The sequence below is a fragment of the Antedon bifida genome, chromosome 8, assembly GCF_963402885.1.
Source record: "Antedon bifida chromosome 8, ecAntBifi1.1, whole genome shotgun sequence".
NCBI lineage: Eukaryota > Metazoa > Echinodermata > Crinoidea > Comatulida > Antedonidae > Antedon > Antedon bifida.
In genome coordinates this window covers 4,683,166-4,709,971 of record NC_136233.1, presented here as the reverse complement: position 1 = coordinate 4,709,971, position 26,806 = coordinate 4,683,166, and the positions used below count along the sequence as shown (strand labels likewise).

At 32.4% G+C, this 26,806-nt stretch overlaps 1 protein-coding gene across 1 annotated transcript; it reads right to left on the bottom strand.

Annotated features, from left to right (window-relative positions):
- Window positions 1-4,048: 4,048 nt before the first annotated feature.
- LOC144850843 (serine/threonine-protein kinase H1-like) lies at window positions 4,049-26,614 on the bottom strand. The gene is made up of 2 exons (XM_078708317.1): window positions 25,514-26,614; window positions 4,049-6,841 (listed from the first exon to the last, which is right to left on the bottom strand). The coding sequence occupies exons 1-2, from the start codon at window positions 26,360-26,362 to the stop codon at window positions 6,473-6,475; spliced, it is 1,218 nt and encodes a 405-aa protein (XP_078564443.1). The 5' UTR covers window positions 26,363-26,614; the 3' UTR covers window positions 4,049-6,472.
- Between the last annotated feature and the right edge of the window lie 192 nt (window positions 26,615-26,806).

Here is a 26,806-nt window from a genome sequence, read left to right as displayed (position 1 = left end):
TCAAATCAAATACTCTGGGCATTTATGTATTCAATAAGAGTATTAATTATTATTAGAGTGTAGGCCTAAAATGTCAAGGTACACTCATAATTTGGAATCTGTTACATTATTTCATTGTCACCTGGTAACAAGAGAGTTTGATACAAAAATCAAATATTTCTACATTTATTTACATGTAAATAATAGCTATATATAGCATAACCAACAATTTATGATTGAAAAGTTATATCATAGATAGAACCTTGTCTTAAAATATAAACAGAACTAACTTTTTAAGAGCAATACATTTAAAGAACAGTTTACTCAATCAAATTCATTAGCGAATGAAACTATGTACATGTAGTGGCACTGTAGAATGGTGGTTCACCAAACATCAATGTTCAAATATTGGATCAGTCATTAGACCAAGAAACATATTTTTCTTCTGACCAATACAGCACTACCCAAAGCTTTATTTGAGATTTAATTTAGAAAGCATGTTTGTTTTAATAAATTCATATTCAAGTTATGGACTAAAGCTATGTGTAAATACTATCAAACTAGTTTAAACAAGCGTGATGTGCCCAAATATGGCACCAATAATATGACATCATCATGTCCATGAAGTTTGATAGTGTTGACAGAGCTTTAATATTGCCCTTGATATAATGGTACAACCCACCATTAAAAAAAATCTTAGTTTTCTAGATCTAGAAAACTAAGATATCTTAGGTCTTAGTTTTCTAGATCTTAGGGTTAAGGTTAGTTAGTTAGTCACCCCTTTATACTGTACAAAAGTTTCCACTTGTGACGTCACATTTTAAATTTTTTTCCCCATTTCTGCTGTTTTCTAAGCGTTATCAACATCTCCGAAATGTACTATTACAGTCAGCAGTATGCAACAGTGTATACTATGTTTCGAAAACTTGAAAATGAAACCTTTTGGAACCCTTTGATATCATCTTTAACGATGGTTCCAGCAGAGGATCTTGCCTACTTAGGTGGACTAATTCCCCAGGTTATCTCACACTCAGCTGTTGTTTCTACTAATAATGTTTTCCCCTTGTGTGTTAAGTTCAGTACAACCATTTCTCTAAATATATTGCTCTTTTCCCCTACAAATCATACTAAAAAATATTCGTTGTTTTACCTATCAGCACAACAATCAGAAACAATACTATGATATTATTGATTTGGCAAAATCATCGTTGATTTATGAAAATAAAATTACATTAAACATTGAAACTATATATAATTCAAAATAAACTATACAAAATAACGTGAACAAATACAACATGCTTAGATAAGCACACTTGACAGATGGTGGAAGCATGAAAAACAAATAAATATTACAACTTATTTATCTAAAATAAAATATGTATTTCTTTAAAAATACTACTGTATGCATACAATTTGTTTTTCATTCACTAAAGAGCACTTTTTTTTTCAATAGTGCAGAGTGATGACAAAACTGTTACTAAATAATAGTTAATAGTGTCATGTGTCATAAGTAGGATGGAGATGTCAAGATAAATGTTACAGATATATGTTGGTACAAACAAATTTTAGTGTTTTGTAGTGGGAATGGAAATGCAATTATCAAAAACACCAACATATCTACTTGTAAAAAATAATATTTTTAAAAACCCACTCAAATGACGTCATGAACAATAAAATCGTTGTATCATCACAATATTATTGCTCTTACTAATCATGACATCATTCATTTAGACTTGTGAAAACATTATTTTTAGACAAGACAATGTAAAGGTTATCGTAAGTTGTATAGATGAAAACTTTTCTAATAATAATTATTTATCTTATAATTATATATTGTTATCTTATTAGTATAAACGGGCCTTAAAGTTTTTTGTTTAGACACTGATAAACATGAGGTGAGATGCATGAGATAGAAATAGAATATAAAGCTCTGTCTACACTATCAAACTAGTTTGACAAAAAAAAAGTGTGATGTGCCCAAATATGGTATAACATCATTGTGTCCATATATATTTTGTCACATAAAGTTTGATAGTGTAAACAGAGCTTTAGATGTGTGTGATGATTAATACAGACAGTTTTTGGTACACCATGTTCTGACAAAAACTGTTGAACTTCTCTACAATATGCTTAGATCAAGGAGTAAGCACTACACAATGTGGTGCACTGCAAACTTTATATATCATATCATGAGGCCTCCATGATCATATGTTACAAGAAAACGATAATATTTTGATACATTACCAGCTACAAGTTGTTGATGTCAATTTAAAATAACAACTCATAATATTTTGATACATATGTTCTACTATTAGGTATCCAGTTGGTAATCATGGAGGTATAAAATAGTAATAATATAGTATGTGATACATCATTATTGTAGGTGCTTTCCATTTTGATATCAAATTAACCCAAAACTGACAATAATTCATTTTGATGAATGTGACATTTATGATTATTCATGGCAAATAGTATTCAGGATATTTCACATGAATTAGGCTAAACCTACATAATATATTGATACAACATTAAATGAGATTGATAGTATTTTTGTTTATACAACTTGCTCTAGTTTTACTTTGCACATAGTTGTACAATGTAGGCCTATTGATGATCAACAATCCACAAGTGTTTACCCCTGGAGATTTCTCATCCCTATCATGACCAGTGCAAATCAAAGATATTCAATCACACTGGAGGCGATTTTGGAAAATTTAGCCAATCCAATTAATTTGACCAACAAAGCCAATCCAAACACTGGCTACACATGAACAAAAGCATCTTGGGTAAAGGTACCACGGTTAAATCATGGAGGTTATACTGTACCTCCATGGTTAAATTTAACATTTTCCAGTTCAGTGCGAACAAGGCTTAAACAAGGCTTTAGTTAAAGTAATACCATGGTTAAATTTACCATTTTCAAGGCTAGTGCGAACAAGGCTTTAGGTACATAAATAAATACAGCAGTATGTTACAAACAAATATCTCACACTAACATTTGATAGATTTTATGACAAAGATTTGAATTGTACAGCATGTGTGCACATACCTACAGTGGTATAAATTTCATCCCATCATTAATTTTAGTGTGACCCTAAACTCACCTCTGATGAGGTCAATCATGTGACAATTTCACAAATCAAATCAATAGATCTACTTATATTTCCTGTAAAAAATTATTGAAATACAAATCTAAAATTGTATTTTAGATTAATAGTGTCGTACTATACACTTAAACATATATTTGTTACATATTATATTTGTTACATATATTTTCCACAAAACAGATGTTATTCATTATAACTTGCATGAGATGGAAAGATTTGGATGAACATGACAGTGGGTTGTATGCAGGACAAACCACAGGTCGATGACTTTTTAAGTTTGAAAATAGATTATGAATCAAACAGTTGCATAGCGCTGGTATTTATTGTATGTTAAGAGGAAACTTTTTATGGACTAATGTATTTGTAACTTTGCCAAAATTTGCAATAATACATTCTTTCCTTTAGTGGTTAAAGCACAAATTTGGTTCTTTATTTGTTATCTTTAGAAATGTTGGTACTGGGATGAAATAGATAAAGAGTAAAAGTCTAAAAGTAAAAGAGTGTTATCTACACGGTGCAACCGAACTAGGGCGTGGTTTACCGTTAGACGGTTATTACGCTTTGCATTTAGTTAATTGCGCAAACAGAGGCCAAATTACCGATTAGATTACCGAACGGTACACCTTAATGCATCAGTGAGTTTAATGCCGGCCAATGAACACACGAACACGATCTACGATAACAAATGGTGCATCTTAAAGATGAGTAATTTTGACATTACACAATGAATAGGTGACAGCGAAAATTACCATACATTTGTTAGGTAAGCAAATCTAATGCCGCGAGTCTGACCGTGACCATCAAAATATAATTTTTTATGGATCTTTACAATGCTGATTTAGGTTTATCTAAAATGGCAACAGTTTAACTTACAATGTAACAATATTGTGTACGTAATATAATGTAAGAAGAATCAGATTGCGTTTACAGTAGGTTGAGTTTAACTTAACAATCTTGGATAATTACGCATTGTTTTTTAGTCTACAATGAGAGGCAGTGTGAAGATACCTGATGCCAAGTGGCGTACATAGTCTTGGTATCTTAATACTGTAAAGCCTTTGTTCAAAAAGGATTTAATACCTGGCCAACAGTGATCCTTTGCCTACAGGTAAGCTAGGGTATTATTCTTCACATAGTTGATGGCTATACATCTCATCCTTATTAAAATAAATAAACAGTCTGTGAACTCTGATTTTATCAGTTTTAAATAGAATTAAATCAGATATTCTACAGTTGTAAAAATCTAATGATTCACAATTCGGATGGGTACTCGGGTACACAGTAATTTTCTGTTTGTAGAAATAATTTTGTAGGCTTTTGGATGATTTAATTGTAATTCAACGCTAAAAAAATAATTAATACTTAATAATTTTGTATGTCATCCGTATTTTTATTGTAAGTTCTTGGTACTGTATCAATATTTCGCCAGTATCATATGAATACTCAGGAATACAGCATCACATATGTTGCCTAGTACCATAGACCATAACATAACACTTAACCTAAACCTTACACAATACAGGCACCACATGTGATACAAATGAGATGCTATATTTACCAAATATTCCAACAGAGGGAAAATGTTTTTACTGTAAAGAATATTTATTTGTAGCAATATCAAAGTAAATTCTATTGGATGACATTTTGATTGCTTGCATATTTTGTATCATCCCTATGATGGTAATTGTAAAGCACTTACAGGTAGTAACACTTAAGGTGGAATGTTAATGGTCAGATTGAGAACAAGGTGTCAAATTTTTGTCTTCTCTTCTTAGATTTTACATCTAAATAAGATCATACAGTAGAATCCCTATAAAGAGACACTATTTGGACCCAACAAAGTTTCCCTTTAATATGGGTGTCCCCTGAATGGGGGTTGACTCCACCCGTTTCACATCATCTAGCAGAATTTACAGGAGTTTACACACAACAAGGCTTGGGGTGTCACCATAGCTGTTATGGTGCGTGCTTGGGGTGTCTCCATAACGGCCATGGTACACTCTGTAAAAGATTTGCTAGGTGATGTCAAAGAGGTATTACATGTTTGTGTAAATATGTAAATTATTTAGTAGATTACAGTCAGTAAAAACAATTTTAATGACAAAATATATGATGCCTATAAAAATAATACACAATTCTAATTGAAATATGAGTTGTTTGAACTCCACTTAAATTTAATAAGTGGAAAAATAATTCTTATTGCTACAATGCTATACATCTTACTACATAAAAAGGAATGTTCAACCATCAGGAATAAAGTAATAAGTAATAATAAGTTACCATGGCACACATTTCTACAAATCTACCATAGTAAAAACTGTTGATTAATTATCAAAATATATATTTACTACTGAATTTGCTATCTAAAAGAAAACCTACTATACAAGAAATCATGAAAACATTGTTAAGAGATTTGTAACTTTTTGGTTGGCAGGTGTTTCTTCTACTGTAACTCTCTCTCCATTTTTTTCTGTTTTTTAGCACAATCCAGAGCATAGTGGGTAACAAAAAGTTAGCTTTACAATCGTCCTTGCTCTAATTAACAAATAAAATAAACATCTAATAAATAATGCTGCCAAGAGTTGACAAGTTGTTTCTTGTTTTGATATTTGTTTTGGTGTCATGACAAAATGTACACACATATATTCATATAATTGATCACTATTTAAGTTATCAGTATTATAGAGTAAATACAGTTCAGTAATAATAAAACCAGCAAACATTCTAAAAGAAAATTGCCTTCAAAGTTATATGCCAAACAGCACTTGAACATAGGGCCTGTTCACACCAAAGAAGTTTAATGCTTTCGTATCATACGTGATGTACAACTCCTTAGGACTTTCGTTCGTTATGACAGATCAAGCTACAAAATTGTGTATTAGTCATGCATCAACGATTTTGACCTCCAACCAATCAAAGCTATTCCTGCATATGTTCGCCCTAATGTGTGGCACTTCATAAAGCGCTACTTGCTGTTACGACGCTAATTATAACACGTGACCGTGATACAAACGCATTTCTACATGGATTTGAACATATACCCAGACATAAAACTTTTCATATACTGCAATTTATGTAAAGAATGACAGTACAATGGTAAATGTGACTTATTTTGTCAGAACACCAAGCATACATAAATAAAGTTTAGATATAATACCATCTCTCTAAAAGTAACTTTATATCAAGAATCTGAACTTATTTCTGTGATTGGAGCACCATGCAATTCTTTTCTGAATGAATGCGTCACATGTTTAAATTCATTTCTGCGACACATATTACATCAGGTTATAAATCAATTAATTTTCAATATCATATTCATCATTTTCACAGTAATTTTTCTCCATGATCAGTATCAACGTCATACAAAATCTTGGGTTTTCCTGATGCTATAACTTGTATTTATTCTCTTTACCAGACGCTACCTCTTGCGATTCGCGAACGCTTGTTTTACTCCCTAACCCGTCTAACTCCTGTTGCGGTATTCGCCGTTTGGCGGAACGGCCGGATATCTGCGAACGTGTGGATTTATTTGACTGAGTTGAATGCGTAGATTTAGTGCTTCTGCTGCGTGTTGATGTGCGTTTGAGCCAGTTCTGACTGATTGATCGATGCAAGTTCTTCAGACTAGATTGTCCAGCATTCGTTACAATCCATGGATGTTTTAATGCTTGAGCGCATGTCAGTCGTTCAGCTGGATTTGTACGTAGTAATTTATCGATGAAATCCTTAGCGGCAGCGGACACATCTTTCCATGGCTGTAAGAAATCAATAGATATTATTTATTAACTAGACATGAAACTCATCACTTTGACGAGTTAGTTATCCGCACCACGACAAACGCCACGTGCACGTCATACGTTGGAATATTGCACACAGATAAAGATTATGGCATTATGACAAGAACTGAAGAATATGACATGCTGTTAGTGCTGAATTTTGTGTCATATAGTATATACATGCAAACAGTATAAGCTGTATACATATTACATACAGTGTAGAATAGGTGAAATTACGGGACCCGCCATTTATTCCAATTTTTAACATGGCGACGGTATCAAAATGAAACACTTAGATAGCAATTTCAGAAAGGAAATTATCTCAGGAACAACATATTAACGTGTAGAAGAAATTTGAATACGTAAAATATAGATGCGCACCCTTTTAAATGTGATGAACTATTACGCAAAATATGAAAATACGACTTTTTTTATTCAACTGGCCATATGATGACGTCACAACATCCGATTGGCAAAATGTTTACATGAATTCGTATCTACAATCCAATAGCTTCCAGAAAACGTTTTAATCGTGATTATCACATTTTATTCTTACGAGCTATTACAGATTAAAATTTACTGTAAAGATGAAATTAATGACCCACGTAATTAAAATTTTTAGGCATGATGACGTCATAAAAATTAAAATATTTTTATCTCATGCTAAAGAAAGTTGATTGACCTACACAATATATAAATGTAGGAGAAAAAGGAATACAGATAAGCGCGATGCGCTCCATTGAATGTGATGAGCAATAACGAAAGAGACAAAAATCCTATATTTTACATTCGTGTGGCCATACGATGACGTCACAATGTTTTTTTAGCCTTATTGATGCATGATCCGATATCTACAACTCATCAACTTCTAGATTTTGTAATAAAAATAAACGGTTAACGGTTTACTTTAGAAACTATGACTGTTTAAAAAAAGACATAATTTTGACGATTTTTTAAGCTTTTTCATAAAAAACGCGCACGAATTGTCTAATTCAACGTGTTCGTATGGCGTTATTTAAACTGGAAAAGGTCTAAATTGTTTTCAAAATCACTGGGAAAGGCTTGAAAAATATAATTCAAGAGAAAAAAATATGTTTTTAACGCTATGTGCGCACCGCGCGCATAAAAAATTGCGCGCCCGTGGGAATTTTTGACATGCTCAAAATGACAAGAAACGCGTAAAAAGTTGATTAGAAATTAATTTTGCGCATTTTGAAATTTTAAATGCGCGTGCGCGCGTAACTTCTTGTCAAACATGCCATTTTTAATCCGTAGAAAGTTTGCCCCTGATATGACTTAAATTTTGTCAAAGTGTCAATACTAAATGACTTTTGGTTTTTAATCTATGATCAATCATTGAAATTCATAAAATTGCGCATAAGTCACGTTGCGCAACTATGACGTCATTCAAAAATAGGAGGTGCACAACTTCACGTAAATGCCCATATGTTGTCAAAGTTATGAAATGTTATGTTTACACATTTTAGAGGAACACGACTCACAAAAAGGAAGGAAGGAAAGAAGAATAATACAGAAAAACTAGATTTGAACTCGTCACTTTGACGAGTTCGGGTTATCCGCGCAAACGCAACATGCACATACTTAACTATATGAACCTCGAAAATTATTATGCCATTCTATGACATAAAATAAATATGTTTACAGTGCTTAATTGTACCTATTATGTAGCACTAGCATACACCATATTACAGTATTTTACAGAATAAACTGTATATGTTATATACAGTGTAGCATAGCCAAAATTACGAGACTCATATTTTAAATCCAATTATTAACACGATGACATCATCAAATTGACAAATAAAGATAACAATTTTAGAAGATAATTATCTAAATAATTACATTAAAACAAATTTGAAGAATTTTAGGCACGTAAAAGTGAGATGCGCTCTCGTTTAAACGCAGTGAACTTTTATGCAAGAGATGAAAATATGACTTTTTGAATTCAACTGGCCATATGATGACGTCACAACATCTGATTGGCAAAATATTCACATCAATTCGTATCTACAATCCAATAGCTTCCAGAAAACATTTAAATCATGATTATCACTTTTTATTCTGACGAGCTATAACAGATTGAAATTTACTGTAAAGATGAAAATAAGTGACCCACGTTATTTACGTTTTTAGACATGATGACGTTATAAAAATTAAAATATTTTTAATTCATGCGAAAGATAGTTGATTGACATAGACAATATTAAAATTTCGGGGGAAATGGAATACGTATAAGCGAGACGCGCTTTGTTGAATGTGATGATCAATAACGAAAGAGTAAAAAATCCTATATTTTACATTCGTGTGGCCATACGATGACGTCATAACATCCGAGTGGTAAAGGTTCTGCATGAATTCATATCTACAACATATCTGCTTACATATTAAATAAAAAAAATTGGGGGTCGTGGATGATCCTGAGGAGCTATAATAGATTAAAAATAGGCTTAATTTTGACAATATGTTGTCACTTTTGCAACTAAAACGCGCGCAAATGGTCTAAATCAACGTGTTCGTATGACGTCATTTTAATTTGAAATGATGTAAATCTTTTTTAAAATGACTAAGAAAGGCTGTAAAATCATAATTCAAGAAAAAAACAAATGATTTTCATGCTCCGTGCGCACCTTACGCGTAAATTTTTTCGCGCGCGTGGGAATTTTTGACATGCTCAAAATGTCATGATCAGCGTAGAAAGTTGATTAGAAATTATTTTTGCGCATTTTGAAATTTTAAATGCGCGTGCGCGCGTAACTTCTTGTGAAACATGCCATTTTTAATCCATAGAAAGTTTGCCCTTGACATGACTTAAATTTTCACCAAGTGTCAATACAAAATGACTTTTGGTTTATAATCTATGACCAATCATTGAAATTCATAAAATCGCGCGTAACTTGCGCTACGCGACTCTAACGTCATATAACAAAGTTTCCTGCACATCTACAGCTACAGGTCAATCTTATGACAAAGTTATACAATCTTATGTTGACAAGGATGACAGATATGCGTGCAACAAAATTCCGGGAAAGAAAGAAGAACAAAGAAGATGAAAAAAAAAAAAGATATTTACAATAACAAGGGTTATCCGCAAAACCTTACGGTTGCGGATAACCAAAAATATTGATCTCATACAATTACAAGGAGTTATCCGCTTGGTATACCAAGCGGATAACTAATAATCTAGTATCAGATCAAGGATATAATGAGGCTCCATCACTGCCAAACACGAAGATCTCTGTGTTTGTTAACACAATGTTCTGGACTACCAAACACAGAGATATTATGGTATTTACGCTAATTTGTACCAGTATTTTTTATGTATTATTAAGTCTTTATTACATATAAATCTGATCCCATACGTACTCTCAACCAGCTTGGTAAAAATATTGAAAGTGGCTAAAAATGTCGGAAGTGACCGGTAAAAACGCATGGCAGCCAAAGTGTTAAACATATATCTGTCAACAATGACAAACAAACATAATATTATTACCCCATATATATTTGAGTATTTAAGCATGATTAGGTTGCTTATTGAAATATAAAAATTAATAAAATAATCAATTGTCTAACTTGAACAACAAGTTATTTAATATCAGAATTGATATAAACACAATACAGTATATCATTCAAAAAAGAGATATTAGCAATTTCTAAAACTTCTGAATATTGTTTTATTTATATTAAACAGTATTTAATTTGGTTATCAATTTTGAAGAAACTACAACACAAAATGACTTTTTTATCTATCATGCATTAATTATTAACGTTTAAGTCAATAGTTATTATTACATGGATACAAGTGCTATAGTCTGATTGATTGATGAAAAAGCAAGCAACAGGGTCTTCAAAAAATCCAATCAAATGACGTCATGATCAATAAGCAATACAATTCATACGATAATATTTCATTGTCCTTATTGATTACGACATCATTAATCTATAATGGTTGAAAACTTTTCTAATTTTTTTTGTTTTTTTAGGAGAAAAAAATATATATTTATGTATTTATTATCATTCACCGTCCAAGTATAAACAGATCTTAACCTAAATGTTGAAAGAAATTTTGTAGCCTGTGTGCAACCTGTTACATCATACAGCTGTAAGCTCCAGCCACTCTATTGCTAAGGTAGGTATATTACACCAAACAGGCTGTTACCAAACACTAACAATAGACTTCACAAACCACTAACTTGCGTATGTTCTAGCCAATATACAACTTGAATCAAAATACATCTAAAATGAATGTCTCAAGTTGTAAATTATAAGATTTTTAATCTAGATGCCAATATTGAAAAAAAAAAATTGTTGGAAAAAAATATACAGGTACTGTATATTCTTTGGTATCAGAAATGGGATGCATAAACAATTTTTTATGTACGCATTTTTCTCAACTAGAGATAAATTTGATAAAAAGTTTTTTTCCTTCAGAAAGTAGAATAAACAAATGTAATGAGTGCCATATATTTTTTTATGTGTTTTTTAAAAAGCGAAAATCCATAATTATGATTACTGAGAATATTCAAAAGGTATTTACTATAGACAATACTAATGGTTGGCTATTAAACTGAGTGTATATACTAGGACATGATGAAATTGATAGCTATTGACCTAAATATTTTGCCTTTATTGTTTTGATAGATGTTGGCTTTCTCACTATCTTTTAGTAAAGGTTCTCACCATTCAACAACTGTAATACCATGCTGAGGCCTAGGGTTAAATGTAACATCCCCAGCAATCTCATTAGAAAAATAGCATCACGAAAATAATGCCTTAGTTTGTCCCCAGGCTGAGGCGATTTCAGATTTCTGCCTCAAAATGTTATTTTGTTTGTGGAATTTGATCATTGTACATGAAATGGGCCTACTGCCATTACTGTTACAGAAACATGTTTCTTTTGTGAGGGTAGACAGTTAATCCAGCATCTATCCATCCATTAATAAGTGACCTCCAATTTAAAATTACAGGAACATGAATACAGTAGCGAATTTCCAATAAAAATTAATTAATTCATAATTCTATTTTTGTACAAAATAGTAAGGATGCAATTATTATAGGCAGGGGACATGCACTTCCAAATCACCCACTCAAAAGCCAGAGCACACCCAATAAACCTAACGTACTGATTCAATTGTATTCCCTTGACTTTGCTACACCCACCCACCAGACTACATAAATCAGCTACATCCTTAGTACGGTAGGAATAGACGGAGAAGAAAGTTTTTCAGAAGAGATTTTCAGTATTAAAAGTAGGGGTAAGAATTACGAATATGGAGAGGTAAGAGGAAGACAAAGAGCACTTAAGGAAAATTAAACTCAAGGTGTGGCCAATGGCTTATATGTAAGATTAAGAAGATTTCTTTTAGAAATAAGTTTCATATGGCCATTTTAGTAGTGAAACCTCTAAGTTAGCAGATGGAAAGAAGAGCAGAGTTATATGGAGTTCTAATAGACAAGAAAAAGCGATCATTCATAAAGAGAGACAGTTGTAGGATTATGTACTGCAGGAAGCTGAATTGTTAAGGTTATCTAAAGTAGCACAAATGCTCCAAATACTTGGTCAACACCAAAATTAAGTAGATGAACTGAAATAGCATGCGTACAAGACCCTGCACATGTTCCTAGTGCGCCACATAATATGGAAAAAAGGCATTTATTAGAGAACAAAGGTAAACACAGCGTGAAGGAAACCCACAGTATGAAGTTGAATATGCCTGCTGATGCCTCGACAGACATTCTCGATCAATTCAATAAGAATTTATCTCCACTGGTGGGCATACCACGTCCAATTTTCTCGCAACTGATTACAAATGTGAGGCGGTGTAAAGCCACAGATGCCATAATCATGGTACAACAGCATTCTGGAAGAGATTACAGCCCAGTCTCTGTCCAAACAGCTCCTGCTAGGCCGGGCTGGGCACAGAAAGAGGTCAAGCTCTACTGACCTCTTTCTTGTCTGGATGGGAAATGTTTAAAAATAAAATGTACATTACACTCACAGAAGCTTACATGGTATTATCAGTGTGAAGAACAGCAGCAGGAACAAAATTAAATTATGCTAGCCACCTCATTAAAATTCTTACTAAAATATTACTAAGGTTTAATTTAATGAAAGTTCTTTTGGAATGTATTTAGGCTTTTGTATCAAGTCTTTTGAGTAATTTACCTCATGGTACTTTATTACCTTATTGCTTCACAAGGAACATAATGATTGAACTTATTGAGGTTATGAACTTTAGAACATAGCACATCAAAATTTGTTTATTGAAGTTACCCAACAATATATAGCCTATGTTCTATCTACAAAGTTCTATACGTTATATCCGGCCATACTGCGTTGAAACACCGGTTCTCATCAGATCACCAAAGTTAAGCAACGTTTGGCCCAGTTGCGTTCTGGATGGGAGACTGTCTAGAAATCGCGGCGGGTGCTGTATATACTGGAGAGTAATGGTGTAATGGTAATATCGGACTAGCATGTGATAGGCATGGGTTCGAGGTTATCTGTACCATACTAATTGCATCCTTAGGCAAGATGGTTTACTCTCATTACCTCATCCTTCGGATGGGATGTAAAGCCGTTGGTCCCGTGTACTTAACAGTGCATGTTAAAGAACTTGGTACACTATTCGAAAAGAGTAGGGGATCGTCTCCCGGTGTGCTGATCTGGTAGGCGCTGCACTGTTGGCTGCCGTGGGTCCGTGGAGGGCCTAATCCGAATTTCCTTAGTTTCCAGTTAAGCTTGAGGACAAATATAAATACCTTACCTTTACCCTTTCTAGCTACGAAGTTGAAATTTTCCTTGTAGGAAAAGTTGCAGTATTGTAATGTACATCGCATACAGTAAGAGTTGTTTAATGCCAATTTTTAATATCTGTTCCATTTTCCATTATTTATAGTCTCTTAGAACAATAAGAACATCAAACATAGCATAACTAAACATATTTACTTTATACCACAGTATTTACTTGACAAATTAGCAACTGAATTTAATCGCAATATAATTTACTGAATCTATTTCTGTATTGAGTGAATATATCTAATATGAAGTCAAATTTGACAACATCTTACATCTTAAACTCAATATAAATATCATGTATAGTACCACTGTATGAACAATTATTAATGTTGTTTACTTACACAGAGTTTAATTTAATACATTGATCAAAATCAATTTACCATATCAATTCGACGAATCTTGCCTGCAAAATGTACTTTTGACTTTATCATAAATTTCAATAGAATATTAGGTAAATAGATGTCCTTAGTGACCCGAGGTGATGCAAAATTGAGATTGCACACAAACTGCATTTTTTTTAATGCTTTTTGGTGAATAATCGGGATTCGACGTGATTATTAGATCATAAATATTTATGTCAACTTCATCATTGTTTACTTGATGCAATAAAAGGGAAATAAATAAATAAATAAATAAAAAATGTTCCGAATATGAGCACTGTTTCAATAATTTGACAGTATTTATATATATACATATTTGTATGAATAAATAATTTGAGTATTAAATAGTACAGTAACTACACTAGTTCAATAACTTATTAAAAGGTAGTTTTCCCTATAAAAACTATTTGAGGTTTTATGCAAGAGGTTACCCTAAAGGTAGCAAAACAAGAGCTTATTGATGAATATTACTAAAGGGCTCAACTTTCATTTATAGTATACTTGTATTGTTCTCAAGCATGAAAACATGAGCTGGTTGACTAAATCCATTCTTGTGGAAAATTGTTTGCAATCACGCACAGATTAGATGACAATGCTTTATTTCTTTAGTGTAAACTAAAGACTGAGTCAGTACTAAATATTCACATACAATTGTAAATATAAAAGAACACTGTGGCTACCAAATCGGAAGTATAAATACCCTATACTATTGTCTACATATCTGATCCTTTTAAAAAAATATCAACTACTTATTGATGTTGAAGATGAAAGTTTCCTTGTAAATAGGCCTATTGTTAAATCATTTTTTAACTTTTAACATTTATTTTACTTACTCTGTGCCACTGTTTCAAAAGTTTATCTTCCAAATAAATTATTATTAAATTATTATATTAAAGATGTATTGTCCCCCAAAATCATGAAAAATAGAGATTTTTAAAATCGAACTTTGAATAGGCCATTTTGCAGTTTTAATGAAGTTGTTCACTTCCATAAGAAAAAAAACGGGGGAAAAAAATTATTTCACCTATAAAAAGACAAAATAAACAGTTAAATTACCCAAAAACTCATTGTCTTCCAGACAATTTGACCATTTTTTGCTTTAAATTACATTTTTCTCAGGTAAATAAATTTTTTTCAGACCCAATTTTTTGTGAGAGTGAATAACTATTATGTGACATTAAAATAACATATTCAACAAAAAAATTTTAAAAAATATTTTTTTAGGGGGACAATATATCTTTAATCAAACCAGTTAATTGTTGTATTCGACTGGGAACTTTCGTAGTCAACATAAAGATTCGTCGAGAAAATCATTCGAATAAAAAACGTTAACAAGGCAAGCTTTTTCATTGATAACAATCTTAACACTTAAAATACTCTTTTAAGTAAGTACTCAACGGAAAAACTATATTCAACGGTAAAATCCCAACTGAATACGACAAATAATAATTTTAAATTTCTTTGTAAAAAATGACACAGTAAATGTTTGTTAATTGTAGCCATATAGTACATATCTGCCAATGTGCCATGTCATTGTCTTTTTAAGCACATTTTAATGTATACTCAATATACACAATACAATACAGTATACAGTACTGTATTGGAATGTTATACTGTAATTACAGTTACGATTGCAATGTCGATAATTACACAAACCAACACAGTATATGTATCTTTCAGTTCGAAAGTGTCTTGTACTTTAAAGTACATGGTGGTATATTTTAGCGGTGCATTTTAATGGCAATATCACATTATCACACTCCTTCCCACTTTACTACACAAAGGTAGAAAATGCATAGTTGATTATTTTAAAGCTACGCCAAAAAAAGTGTGATGTGCCTAAATATGGTAGTGATATGATGTCATATGTCCATATATGGGCACGTCACATTTTTTTGTCACATACAATTTGATAGTGTAGACATTTATAAATTTCACATTATACCAGATTCAATAATGTGTAGACTTGTGAAGGAAATCAAGTGATGGTTTACAACATGGTTCACTCATGGTCATATAATAACCATTATTAAGTGTTGCAGCTTTTGGATAAATTGGAAGAGTGAGAAAAGACCAATATGTGGAAAAGTACCTCTACAGTAGAGTGGTCAGAACACAACAAATTTATAACTTAATTTTTAATTACCTATTATTTTAAAAAATGAATTACTGTACAAAAGTTAACCAACAACAAACATTGAACTTTGTATTAATTATTATGAAGTTCAATATAGAATGATTTAACTCCAATTAAATACTGGAGGCATTTCTTATGTTTTAAGGTAAAGCATTCCACATAAGCATAATACGTAAAAAATCAATATAGTTTACCATATCATAATTAATGAACAGTACCCTATACATTTCATGAAAGGAAAACCTGAGAATGACGAATGTAAAGAAATGTCTGCTAAAGTAATCTAAGGTACTACTGTATAATACAAAATGTTTATGAACTAGAAAAGGAAATAAATAAAGAGCTGATGAATTGTTTCCAAATACCACTACAATAGTTGTAAACCCCTTGCGTGCAAGCCATACAATACACTTTTACAACAGCTTGCTTTGGATTCAATTTAAGTGTACTATAGTACATATTGTATGAGTGTCAAAGAGCTTCTAGATTTTTAGTATGCACGTATTTCAAAGACTTGACATTGGAATATAATCCTACCAATACAATTACCTATTATGCAGTGGACAAACTAATAAATTAATTACTTTAGATATACAATATAAACCTCTATCAACTTGTAATAATTAATCTGCAGGAAAAACTGAAGTAAAAATAGACCCATATTTTGGAAATTTGTAAGGAAATTATACAAAATTTAAGAATTTAAATTGTATTTGTATATTTATTATGCATTTAAAAGCTATAAAAGATGGTCAACTCTCAAAATTAATCTAAAACCAGATTTGAAGTCTAAAATGTACCAAATTCTTTTTTTTTTATATTATAAACACATTACAATACTATAATTTCTGGAAAGCTAGACTTTAAGCATGGGCAATGGAATCCAGTTTTGGGAGAGGTCATTGTCCAGTAGTACTGCAGTAGTATGATAGAGTACTAAGCAAAGTACCCTACAATCCCCCTTCCCCTTAGTTGATCCAAAAGAATGGAAACACTGTACTTCTCATAAATTCAAAGGTAACAAAGGGTGTCAGACAGTGACAAAGGATATTGTTATAATGACAAATTTAACTTTAAATAAAAAACTGAATGATTCCAATATATAACTAAGTACTGTAGAGTATAGGGGATCTTTTGTTATTGTTAAAGTGGATGCCACGTTATAATAGTCTGTAGTCTCTTTTTGAATATTAATATACTTTTTCATACAATATACTGTAAATATTCTATTTATAGATGATTGTTTTAAAAGCAATGAATGTAAAATGAATAGTAACAGATTTTCAGCGCCATGAGCAAAAATGTTTGAAATAGCGCAATAGAAATGGAACGATTGATTGATTTCCAAAGTTGACAACATTAAAGTCAGAAACATTATACTGTACCATTCCTCAGTGAAAATGTTATAATTTATGTTGCTCCAATAGTTGGATATGTTCCAGCATTTTACACATCATACCATAATAAACCTTCACCTCTATGATACACTTGTTTGTAGTGCTCTTAAAAAATCAAAACACCTTGAATCCATTGCCTTATCACTAACACCTTAATAATTGTACATACACAAAGTAGTGCATGGTGAATATCTACAGTGCACAGTGTTCTCCGTTGTTCTATGAAATTTCTCAAAGATGAACAGGAAAAGAAAAAAAAAGGCTAAAAAATGTATTGGTATAGAATTAGAACATTTATACTAACAAGGCCATATACATGGCTGCAATCGCATGCTCAAATTTGAGTTAGTGTGTACCGACTGACCTACCGACATAGTAGACACTAGAGGCTAAAAATAGATTGCTGCTGAAATTGAAAACTACAGTTAGTTAATCCCAATTAAGGAGACATCTTCGGGACCAATTCCCTTAATAGGTATGCTCCCAAATTAGAGGTTGGCCTTAATGTACAGTATACATTTTCTCCAGTTTGTTTCATAGGGTTGTCAAAAAGGAAGGGGTGCTAGAGTACTGTATGATGTATCGCTTTGTGAAGGTTTGACCCAACTTACAATTGTTAAATTCCGTTTTTGTTTTTTTTTTACATTATACAGTAGAAATTTGTCAGAGGTGCATAAGATTATTTGGTCATGGTAGTATAAAACAAAAGTAATCTCAGAATCAGAAAAAGTATTTCCAATTAAAAAGCAACTGTTCTTTTAGATTTAGCCAACACCTCTCTGGGCAAATCAAAAGATCTTTCAACACAAGTTTCTCACTGTAAATTCAGAAAAAAAAAATCTATTAAACTTTTCAACTCTTGATATATCCTAGGGCCAAGTCAGGTCAGTTTATGTAGTTTAACCAAAGCCTATGGCAGTTACTGTTAATTTAATCAACAATCCACACAAGACAGAGCTTTCATCATAAATACAAAGTTATTCTGTGTTGGAAGGCAATTGTTCTTACCAAAGATCTTTACTAAATTACTTTTTGTTGACAACAATAGTTAAACAAAACATACTTATTATACTTTACATTATATTATTTTGTAAGTACAGAACACTGTTATACAAAAGGGTTTAATTTATATAAAGCCTTGCCTACAGTACTGATATTTTGAAAACTTTGTTTGGTTAACAAATTTAACATATAATGATAAAGGAATATGCCATATCTACAATCATATTTCTTAAAATTCATAAATAATATGAACAAAATATTCATTTTGAACGAACTAGGCTGCAGAATTGCAAGTGTTAAGATAGTAGGACTCTCTCCAACAAGCCATTTGGTAAAGAAAGGTATAAAATGTTGGAAAAAAAAAGAAGAAAAAAAAAAAAGTACCAGTGCATACTATTGCATGCCATCTGACCCGTAATCATCCAATCAAATGACAGGAATTTATTTAAATGTTATATAATATGCCTTACACCTTGTATCTAGAGTTTATAACATATGTGGTAGAACCCAAACTATTACCATGATCCAGCTTTGATTCTACTAACTATACAGTATGGCTTGGAGCGATGCAAAATCTGCTATTGCTACAGTACATTATATTATGGAATATAAAAATAGTTTTATAAGTTCAGCAATTGTACTCTATTAATATAAATTAATTGAATATAATTCAGAGAGAAATAAGATAGAATTTTTCAACAATTATGAAGGTCATTGCTATACTGATATACAAATATAGTAATATCATATATATCAATATCATTGTTCTAATATTGATTATCAGAATTAAAGCTCTCACGTACAGTACACTATATATGGTGTAACTGTATCCATGGAAACCAACTATTTACTCAATGATTGAAAGCTTCCAAATAAATTATTTAAAATCAATTAATAAATAATAAATAGAAGAAAATAAATTTTGAGATTATGCAGAAAAATAATAAAAACCTCACAAACTAGTGTATAAAGACTATTGTAAAACAATCCCAATAAAATATGAGAATTGAAATACTGTACATACTACTGTGGATAATACTCAGTGATTATTTAAATTGGTCAAGGGTTATTTAAAAATTATTGTAAGGAACCTCTTATGATGGTTACACATAATATCAAATTAATCACTTTTATGTAGTTATTCAACATTCTAAAAACATATTATTCTACCACTTACATTTCCACAATCTAGTTTTTAAATGTAGTTTAAAAACTTCCAAGTACAAATTCCTGTGAAAAACTATCTCTTATAAATTCATAAAATGTGTTTAAAAAGGTTTAAAAAAGATAAAAAAGTACTGTAGTCGTAAAGATTATTTCCAGTTACAGATTCACCAATAACATAATTATCAAAATACAGTAACATTTATATTCACTATATTATGTTCTAATATGCAATATATACAAACCAAGATATAATGTAAGTGCTATAGACCTAAAGTCAGTACAAATTTCATTTCTTTATTCGCCATAAAATACAAAAGTACATAGTCTAAAATGGCAACAAATGACCAAAGTTTAAAATAAAACTTTGACCCTCAGGCTGGTTACTCGGTCTCAGAACTCAGAAAAGTCATTAGGCCTGTTTCTGCTGAGCAGAAATAATCGATTATTAACCGTTTATTTTTTTAATCGATTATTTTTGGGCAGCAGAAACGGCGCAAAATAAAATAACTGATTAAAAACACTCAATCCATTGCATGTTTTAATCGATTATTTCTTGTTTTAACCGATTATTGCGGAGCAGTTTTGAGCTGCAACACAAATAGCGATTATTGACCCCACTTTGACCTCTAGAGTATGGCAACCCTCATTCACAAAGCATGCTCTTTATTTGCGCGATCGACGACGATCAGCGATGTGGACCGACCGAATAACAATCAAATGTTAAACATTTGATTTTTATTATTTTGTGGGGGAGAATTATACCAAGAGACTCCAAGATGCTGCGTTACAAGTACACCGTTACATTCCACCAGTCCAGTCAGTTGCAACGCGATCATTTCTGTGGTTTGTGGTACTTAGAAAAAATCGATTATTTTTATTTTTTTCAGCAGAAACACGCCCATAGGCATCACTGGAATATTTAAATCTCTAGAAACTGGGTCATTCAAGTCCAGGTTCTGGGCAACAAATGATAAATCATTTTGAACTCCACAACTTCTCTGCCAACCAAATACCTCACAACAACAACCCTAATTTACCAGTAATAAATACAAAGAATGCTAAAAATTGAATTATGAACAATAATAAAGTTACATTGAAATTGAATACAGGTTGGTAGGTACAAGATTGTGTCAGTCTGCAGGTGTCCAGAATACCTGATCTCTCATGTGCCACCACAGACTGGTCTAAAATTTCCCCCAAGGAGTATAATTTCCTATGTCCAAGTTTCAATACAGCTGGTGAAATAGTTTATAAACACTACAGACTTCATACTTTACACTATTCATGTACTTTAACCTCAATTTCGAACTATTATAATTTATAGCTGCTTGTGTAAAGCCACTGCCAAGTTTAGGAAAATAAAGTTGCAGATGTATTTTCAGTGACGTAAATGCTACTTTCCCATAGAGATCATCAACCTGTTTTGTACTAATCTTCCAATTGGGTAATTGTAAAGTTGGCAAGCTCTGGTCAAGTACAGTAGGAATATACCTAAACATTTCTTCACATTAATCTTTCTACTGAACTCTAGGTCCAATACGTAGAAAACAATGCAACAATAGAACATTAAGATAGTTCAATTTATAATTTGTTAATTGCGAATTAACAGCCCAGGAAAGAATGCACAGAAACCATTATAATTATTCAAAAGTTTAAACTGTTTTCATTTTATAACAGAATTCTCAAGTTTCTAAAATTAATTTCAATGGTTTCGATAACAAATGTCTGCAGTAAATAGAAAACTTTTACGCATCATTTCAAGCAGTTATTTTACACATGCGGACATGATTTCGGACTTGATGTGCATTGTAGTTACTTTGTGTCTCTTGAATATAAAGGTGACCATGCTCTGTTTTAATGCTTGTACAGTACGATCAGGAAAACCCTGGAAGCAGTACAGTTATTTTTATACAGTTATCCTTATTTTCATACATCCACAATTGGGCCAAATTTCCGTATATTTACCGGAACTCTGTCATAAGTACATTGTATCCTTGATTGGTTGATTTTGTATCACATGTCATTGGTTATTTGAAGATGAAAATGGCCACCATATATTGTATCCAATTCAAGATGGAAGTGTTGCGATTGATTTTAATTAATCAATCTACATTGCAGTTGTATTGTACTTTTTTAATAAATTGTCTTTTATAGTTGTAGTCGATAATCAATATTAAGTGGTTTGGAAGTGGTTTGTGCAGGGTTTTTGGGGGGTTTGCACAGTTTAGCAATACCCCATGCATACGCATTCCATGCTGTCAAATATTATATTGTACCACGGAGTATAAAACTCTATGATTGTACTGTACATCAGTACTTTACTAAAAGGTGATGACAAGTACTGTCAATACAGTATATTGAACTACAGTAGACACAGCAGCCCTGCGCATACTGTAACACATGCTGTTTTAATCTCTGCATTTCTTATTGTTTTTAGGGTAATATATGCATGCATACACAATAGCAAAATTCACAACTGAACTGCTAAGGGCAACAAATTGGTATGGCTCATTCATTGAAGTTGTGGGTTAATTAAGCACTAAGGTACTGTATACATGATACAACAACAGTTGTTATACAGTATGAACATATAGTAGTTACAGTAACTGTTTTAAATAAAAACAGATAAATACACATATTACAAATATATTACAAGTACAGTATTAATGTGTTAGGTATTTCTTTACTGTAGAGTAAAATATAAATGTCTGATGGCTGCAATAATAAAGTACTGTAAATTCTGAATACAGCACTGATTTATGATCTATTGTCTCATACTAAATATCAGTTAAAAAACTGAAAGATAAAACAGATCTAAATGCAAAAATGTCTATAGAATTTTAAAATGTGTTTGATTAAAAATCATAATTTTGTTGTTTTAAAACATTTTACAGTTTGTTTACATCCTTTTAAATTAATATTGAAAAATAATTACAATATTGTTGGTTATTTTATTAATATAGTAGTTCTAGTACTTTCATACAAATTTACATTAAAGTCCTGTAGTTCTTATTTAAAACAATTCTTGTTTAATTGGAGCATTCTTTCAAATTTGAGAAGACCCACACTAAGCTGGGAATCAATTCATTCTTTGCAGGGTATAGCGTGCAGTTAATTTGAACATTTAAATTTGCTGGCTTGAATTGAGCTCATGTACTACAGTAGTACTGTGCAATAAAGTACTGAAGGCCAGAGGAGGGGAAATACTGTAGGAAGATAAAACTAAACTCTCAAATTTAACCAGAACAGATACTGCATTCAAGAGCAGAAAATACAGTGTACTCTCTCAAAAATAGTATACTGTAGATACAGTATCAAAAAGTAATTCATAATTTCATTTATCTGTGAAAAACAGGAAAGCGCCAACTCCCTCCTTGGTACTGTCCCACCTAGGCAAGTTCTCAAGTCTGTTTGATGTGATGTTGTACAGTACGGCTAAGTGTACAATTGCTTTTGTGCTCCCTTATTTTTTATATAATAATTTTATTCCAGACAACAGCAAAAGTGTGTTTCCATAGATCAAGCCCCAATGAAACCACATCATTTTTACCTGCACTACCACCATATTGAAAAAAGAAGTTCCTGCCAAATATTGCAATTCCTCAATTAACCTTTTCAAGTAGCCTTTCCAGATGGTTTTGTTCAGTACAAAATACATAATCCTTCTACTAGACTACTGTACAGTATATAAATAGTATGTGAATTTAAGCTAAATAGAAATGGTCTGCAATTTCCTTTTTATTCCACATACCTTAGTACTATGAATTATAAGTATTTTTTAAAGAAAATATACTTTATAGTGAGGTACTGTGGTGCAGTATTTAAAGTATTGTACATACAGTACAGTTGGCAAGATCCACCTTGTTCTTCCTCACCTCAGGTATAGGTACGGATACTGGTATGGTATGCACCGAGAAGGTAACTCACTGTAAGGTGAAACTTGTTAGGAAAGGGTGGCGTACAGTACATGTACATGTACAATGCACAATACTGTAAATTGAAGTCTGGCCCAAATGGAGATGGGCAGTACTGTATGACACAGATTTTCCAACCATCACATCCAAGGGTGTGTACTGTATATTGGAAGACATACAGCAGACTTTCACCATGTTGAACATTTCTGAGAAAATTGTCTTCCTTGTCCAAGATAAGAAGATATTAAAAATACATTTAAAAATGGGGTAAACAAAGCGTACATTATGCATGTCATTTCTAAATTTAATATGTAATATAAACAAACCTATTAAACATTCATAATATAACCAGGTCAACGAGGGATACAAAAAATGTTTACTGGTTGTAACCTGAAAAAAAGTTGAGGCTTGATCTGGCAATTCAACTTTGTTCATTTACTATTTATTTGCTACTGTAGTTGGTTTAAAGTTCATTTTGCTAGTGCGATTTTTTACTTGCTTGCTAGTAAAAAAAAAGTGAACTTCGATGACAGGTACAGTACGATCTACTGTATAATTATAACATTGTGATTTAGTAATATTCGATAAGGTTTCCTCTTTGTAACTGTATTGCGTCACAGTTGACACATGATTCTACATTACAGTACATCGCAATCACCATCGCATTGCTACCAATAGTATGTTTTTTATTTTCGCCAACCATGTAACTGTGAACAATTTGGTAACATCAAAAGTTCACCATTCATCATCTCGGCCGTTAAAAAAATGTTTTGTGGCCCATAGTTTGCAGAACGTCAATTTAGGACATCATGATATCAGTCCTACTGTGTTAATTTACTTAAAAAATATTGTCTTAAGTGCAAATTTAAATTTGACTGGTTATTTTTTCTGCGAAAAATGTTTACATATGATACCGTATATTTCGGTGTATAAGTCGCACCTGTGTATAAGACGCACCCCCTAAGTTGGAGTAAAATATCGGTATTTTTTATATCGTCGATGTATAAGACGCACTTTATATTTCATCAAAACAAGGTTTTTTTAAATTGTAATCAATAATAAATTGTAATAATATATTTTGTTATATCTACGGCGTCCTTTATTTAGGTTTATTCTTACCTAGGCTCGGCCGCGCCCAGCCTCAACAAGTTCTTTCTAACTTGTTATTCATGAGTTTCGCACCCGCAACATCGAGTGCATGACCGTGTGTGTAACACGCACGTGTGTGGGCTAGCCTCGCTCGATCATTTCGAGAGGGCGCACGTTTTCACGGACAATCGTATTCGATTAGTATCTATGTATCCGCGAAGTGTGTACGCTAGGTCCATGCTATAATCAACTGGAGAATATACTAGTCGAATACCGTACACCATGTGGCCGCCAAGAAGGGCTTGCGCTGGGGGTACGGCGGTCGGCGATCGTGCGTATAACTATAAATAAATACTATTCCAATCGTAATCGTTTACAAATGAAATGTTATCGGAGCGCCTAAAACAGCTCCATAATGAACAAATCTTTTCATCATATTTAGTATAACATCACGCTAAAATGCCTTGAAAACTAGGCAGAAGCAGGTTGCCGTTACGTTACGGTTAGTACACTGTAGCTAGGCCTAGCCTACTCAGGCCTAGCCAAAACGAGGTGACGATATGTACAATCTGTGTGGTGAGGCATTTATGTTCGGTGTATAAGACGCACCCTTAATTTAGAGGTCAAATTTGCGTGTCAAAAGTGCGACTTATACACCGAAATATACGGTATATCAAATTTTGTTATATTAAAGCATTAAATTAAAACTATTTACTAGAAAAAATAATAATTTGAAGAAAAAACCTACCTCTCCAGTATATGAATATTTTGCCCGTAATATTTTTCTATATAATCTAGTTCTATTGTCATCATCAAATGGCATTCTACCACTTAGGAGGATATAGGTAACTACACCTATTGCCCAAAGGTCTACTGCGTTTGTATACGACTTCCGACATAAAATCTCCGGTGCAATATATTCAGGAGTTCCACAGGTTGTATTCATCATTACATCATCCCCACCTTTACGACAACTTGCTAATCCAAAGTCTGTTATCATTATTTTGGAATTTTTTCCTGGATGATAATATAGTAAATTTTCCGGTTTAATGTCTCGATGTGTAATTCCTAAATTGTGCAAGTATTTGACAGCATCTAACACCATTCTCAGTACCTGAGTTGCATCCCTTTCATTAAAATTTCCCTTAGCAACAACACGGTCAAATAGTTCTCCACCAGTTGCGAGTTCCATTACCATATATATTCTGTCTTTACTATCAAAAACTTCTATTAATTGGATAATGTGTGAATGCCTTACTCTTCTAAGAATTGATAGTTCTGTTTCACAAACCTCTTTGCCCTCCTTTCTTTTTTCTACCATTTTAATGGCATAAGGTTGCTTAGTCGTTCGATGTTCAACACGAACCACCCGGCTAAAACTTCCAGTTCCAATTAATGCTTTAATTACATATTTAGCCGTCACTCTCGGATCAACCTTTACTTTGTATTTATGTACTTTTGGTCTGCTGGTATTGTCTGGTTTAGAGTAAGGAGTTACAACTCCACTTCCAAAACCCGTAGTTTCCACATGTTTTACGAAGTCCTTCTTACCAATAATCGGGGAATCAGGGGCTAGCTTTCCACTACCGCAGCCCATCTTGGAAGCGATTGCCCGTGTTGGATCGACTGCCAGAACTAAGCACGGTAGGCTCAGGCATAACTCGATATAAGCAAGCACAAACAACGAATTTTCATTGCAACTAGATGCTTAAAATATCTACCAACCATCCAAGATCCATATCAGTTTAAAAGTTAAGGTTACTTCTTATTACTAGAATCACAATTCTGTGTTTTAACACTTAAACTTCACTACCCAACGCCTGTCATATTCACCATGCTAACCACTATGTTTTTCTTATGTTTTGGTAGGTTCTTTGATAGTTGCTTACGATCGGAGAAGACGATATTCATCCGCGGTGGTACCAAATGTAATGCGGTTTCTATATTCTCTTTTGACCTTCAAAAACACAAGATTACTACCGTTTTGAAGTGTATGTTTTAAATTACAAACAGCCAAAAACAGATTTATTTCTTTATTTTA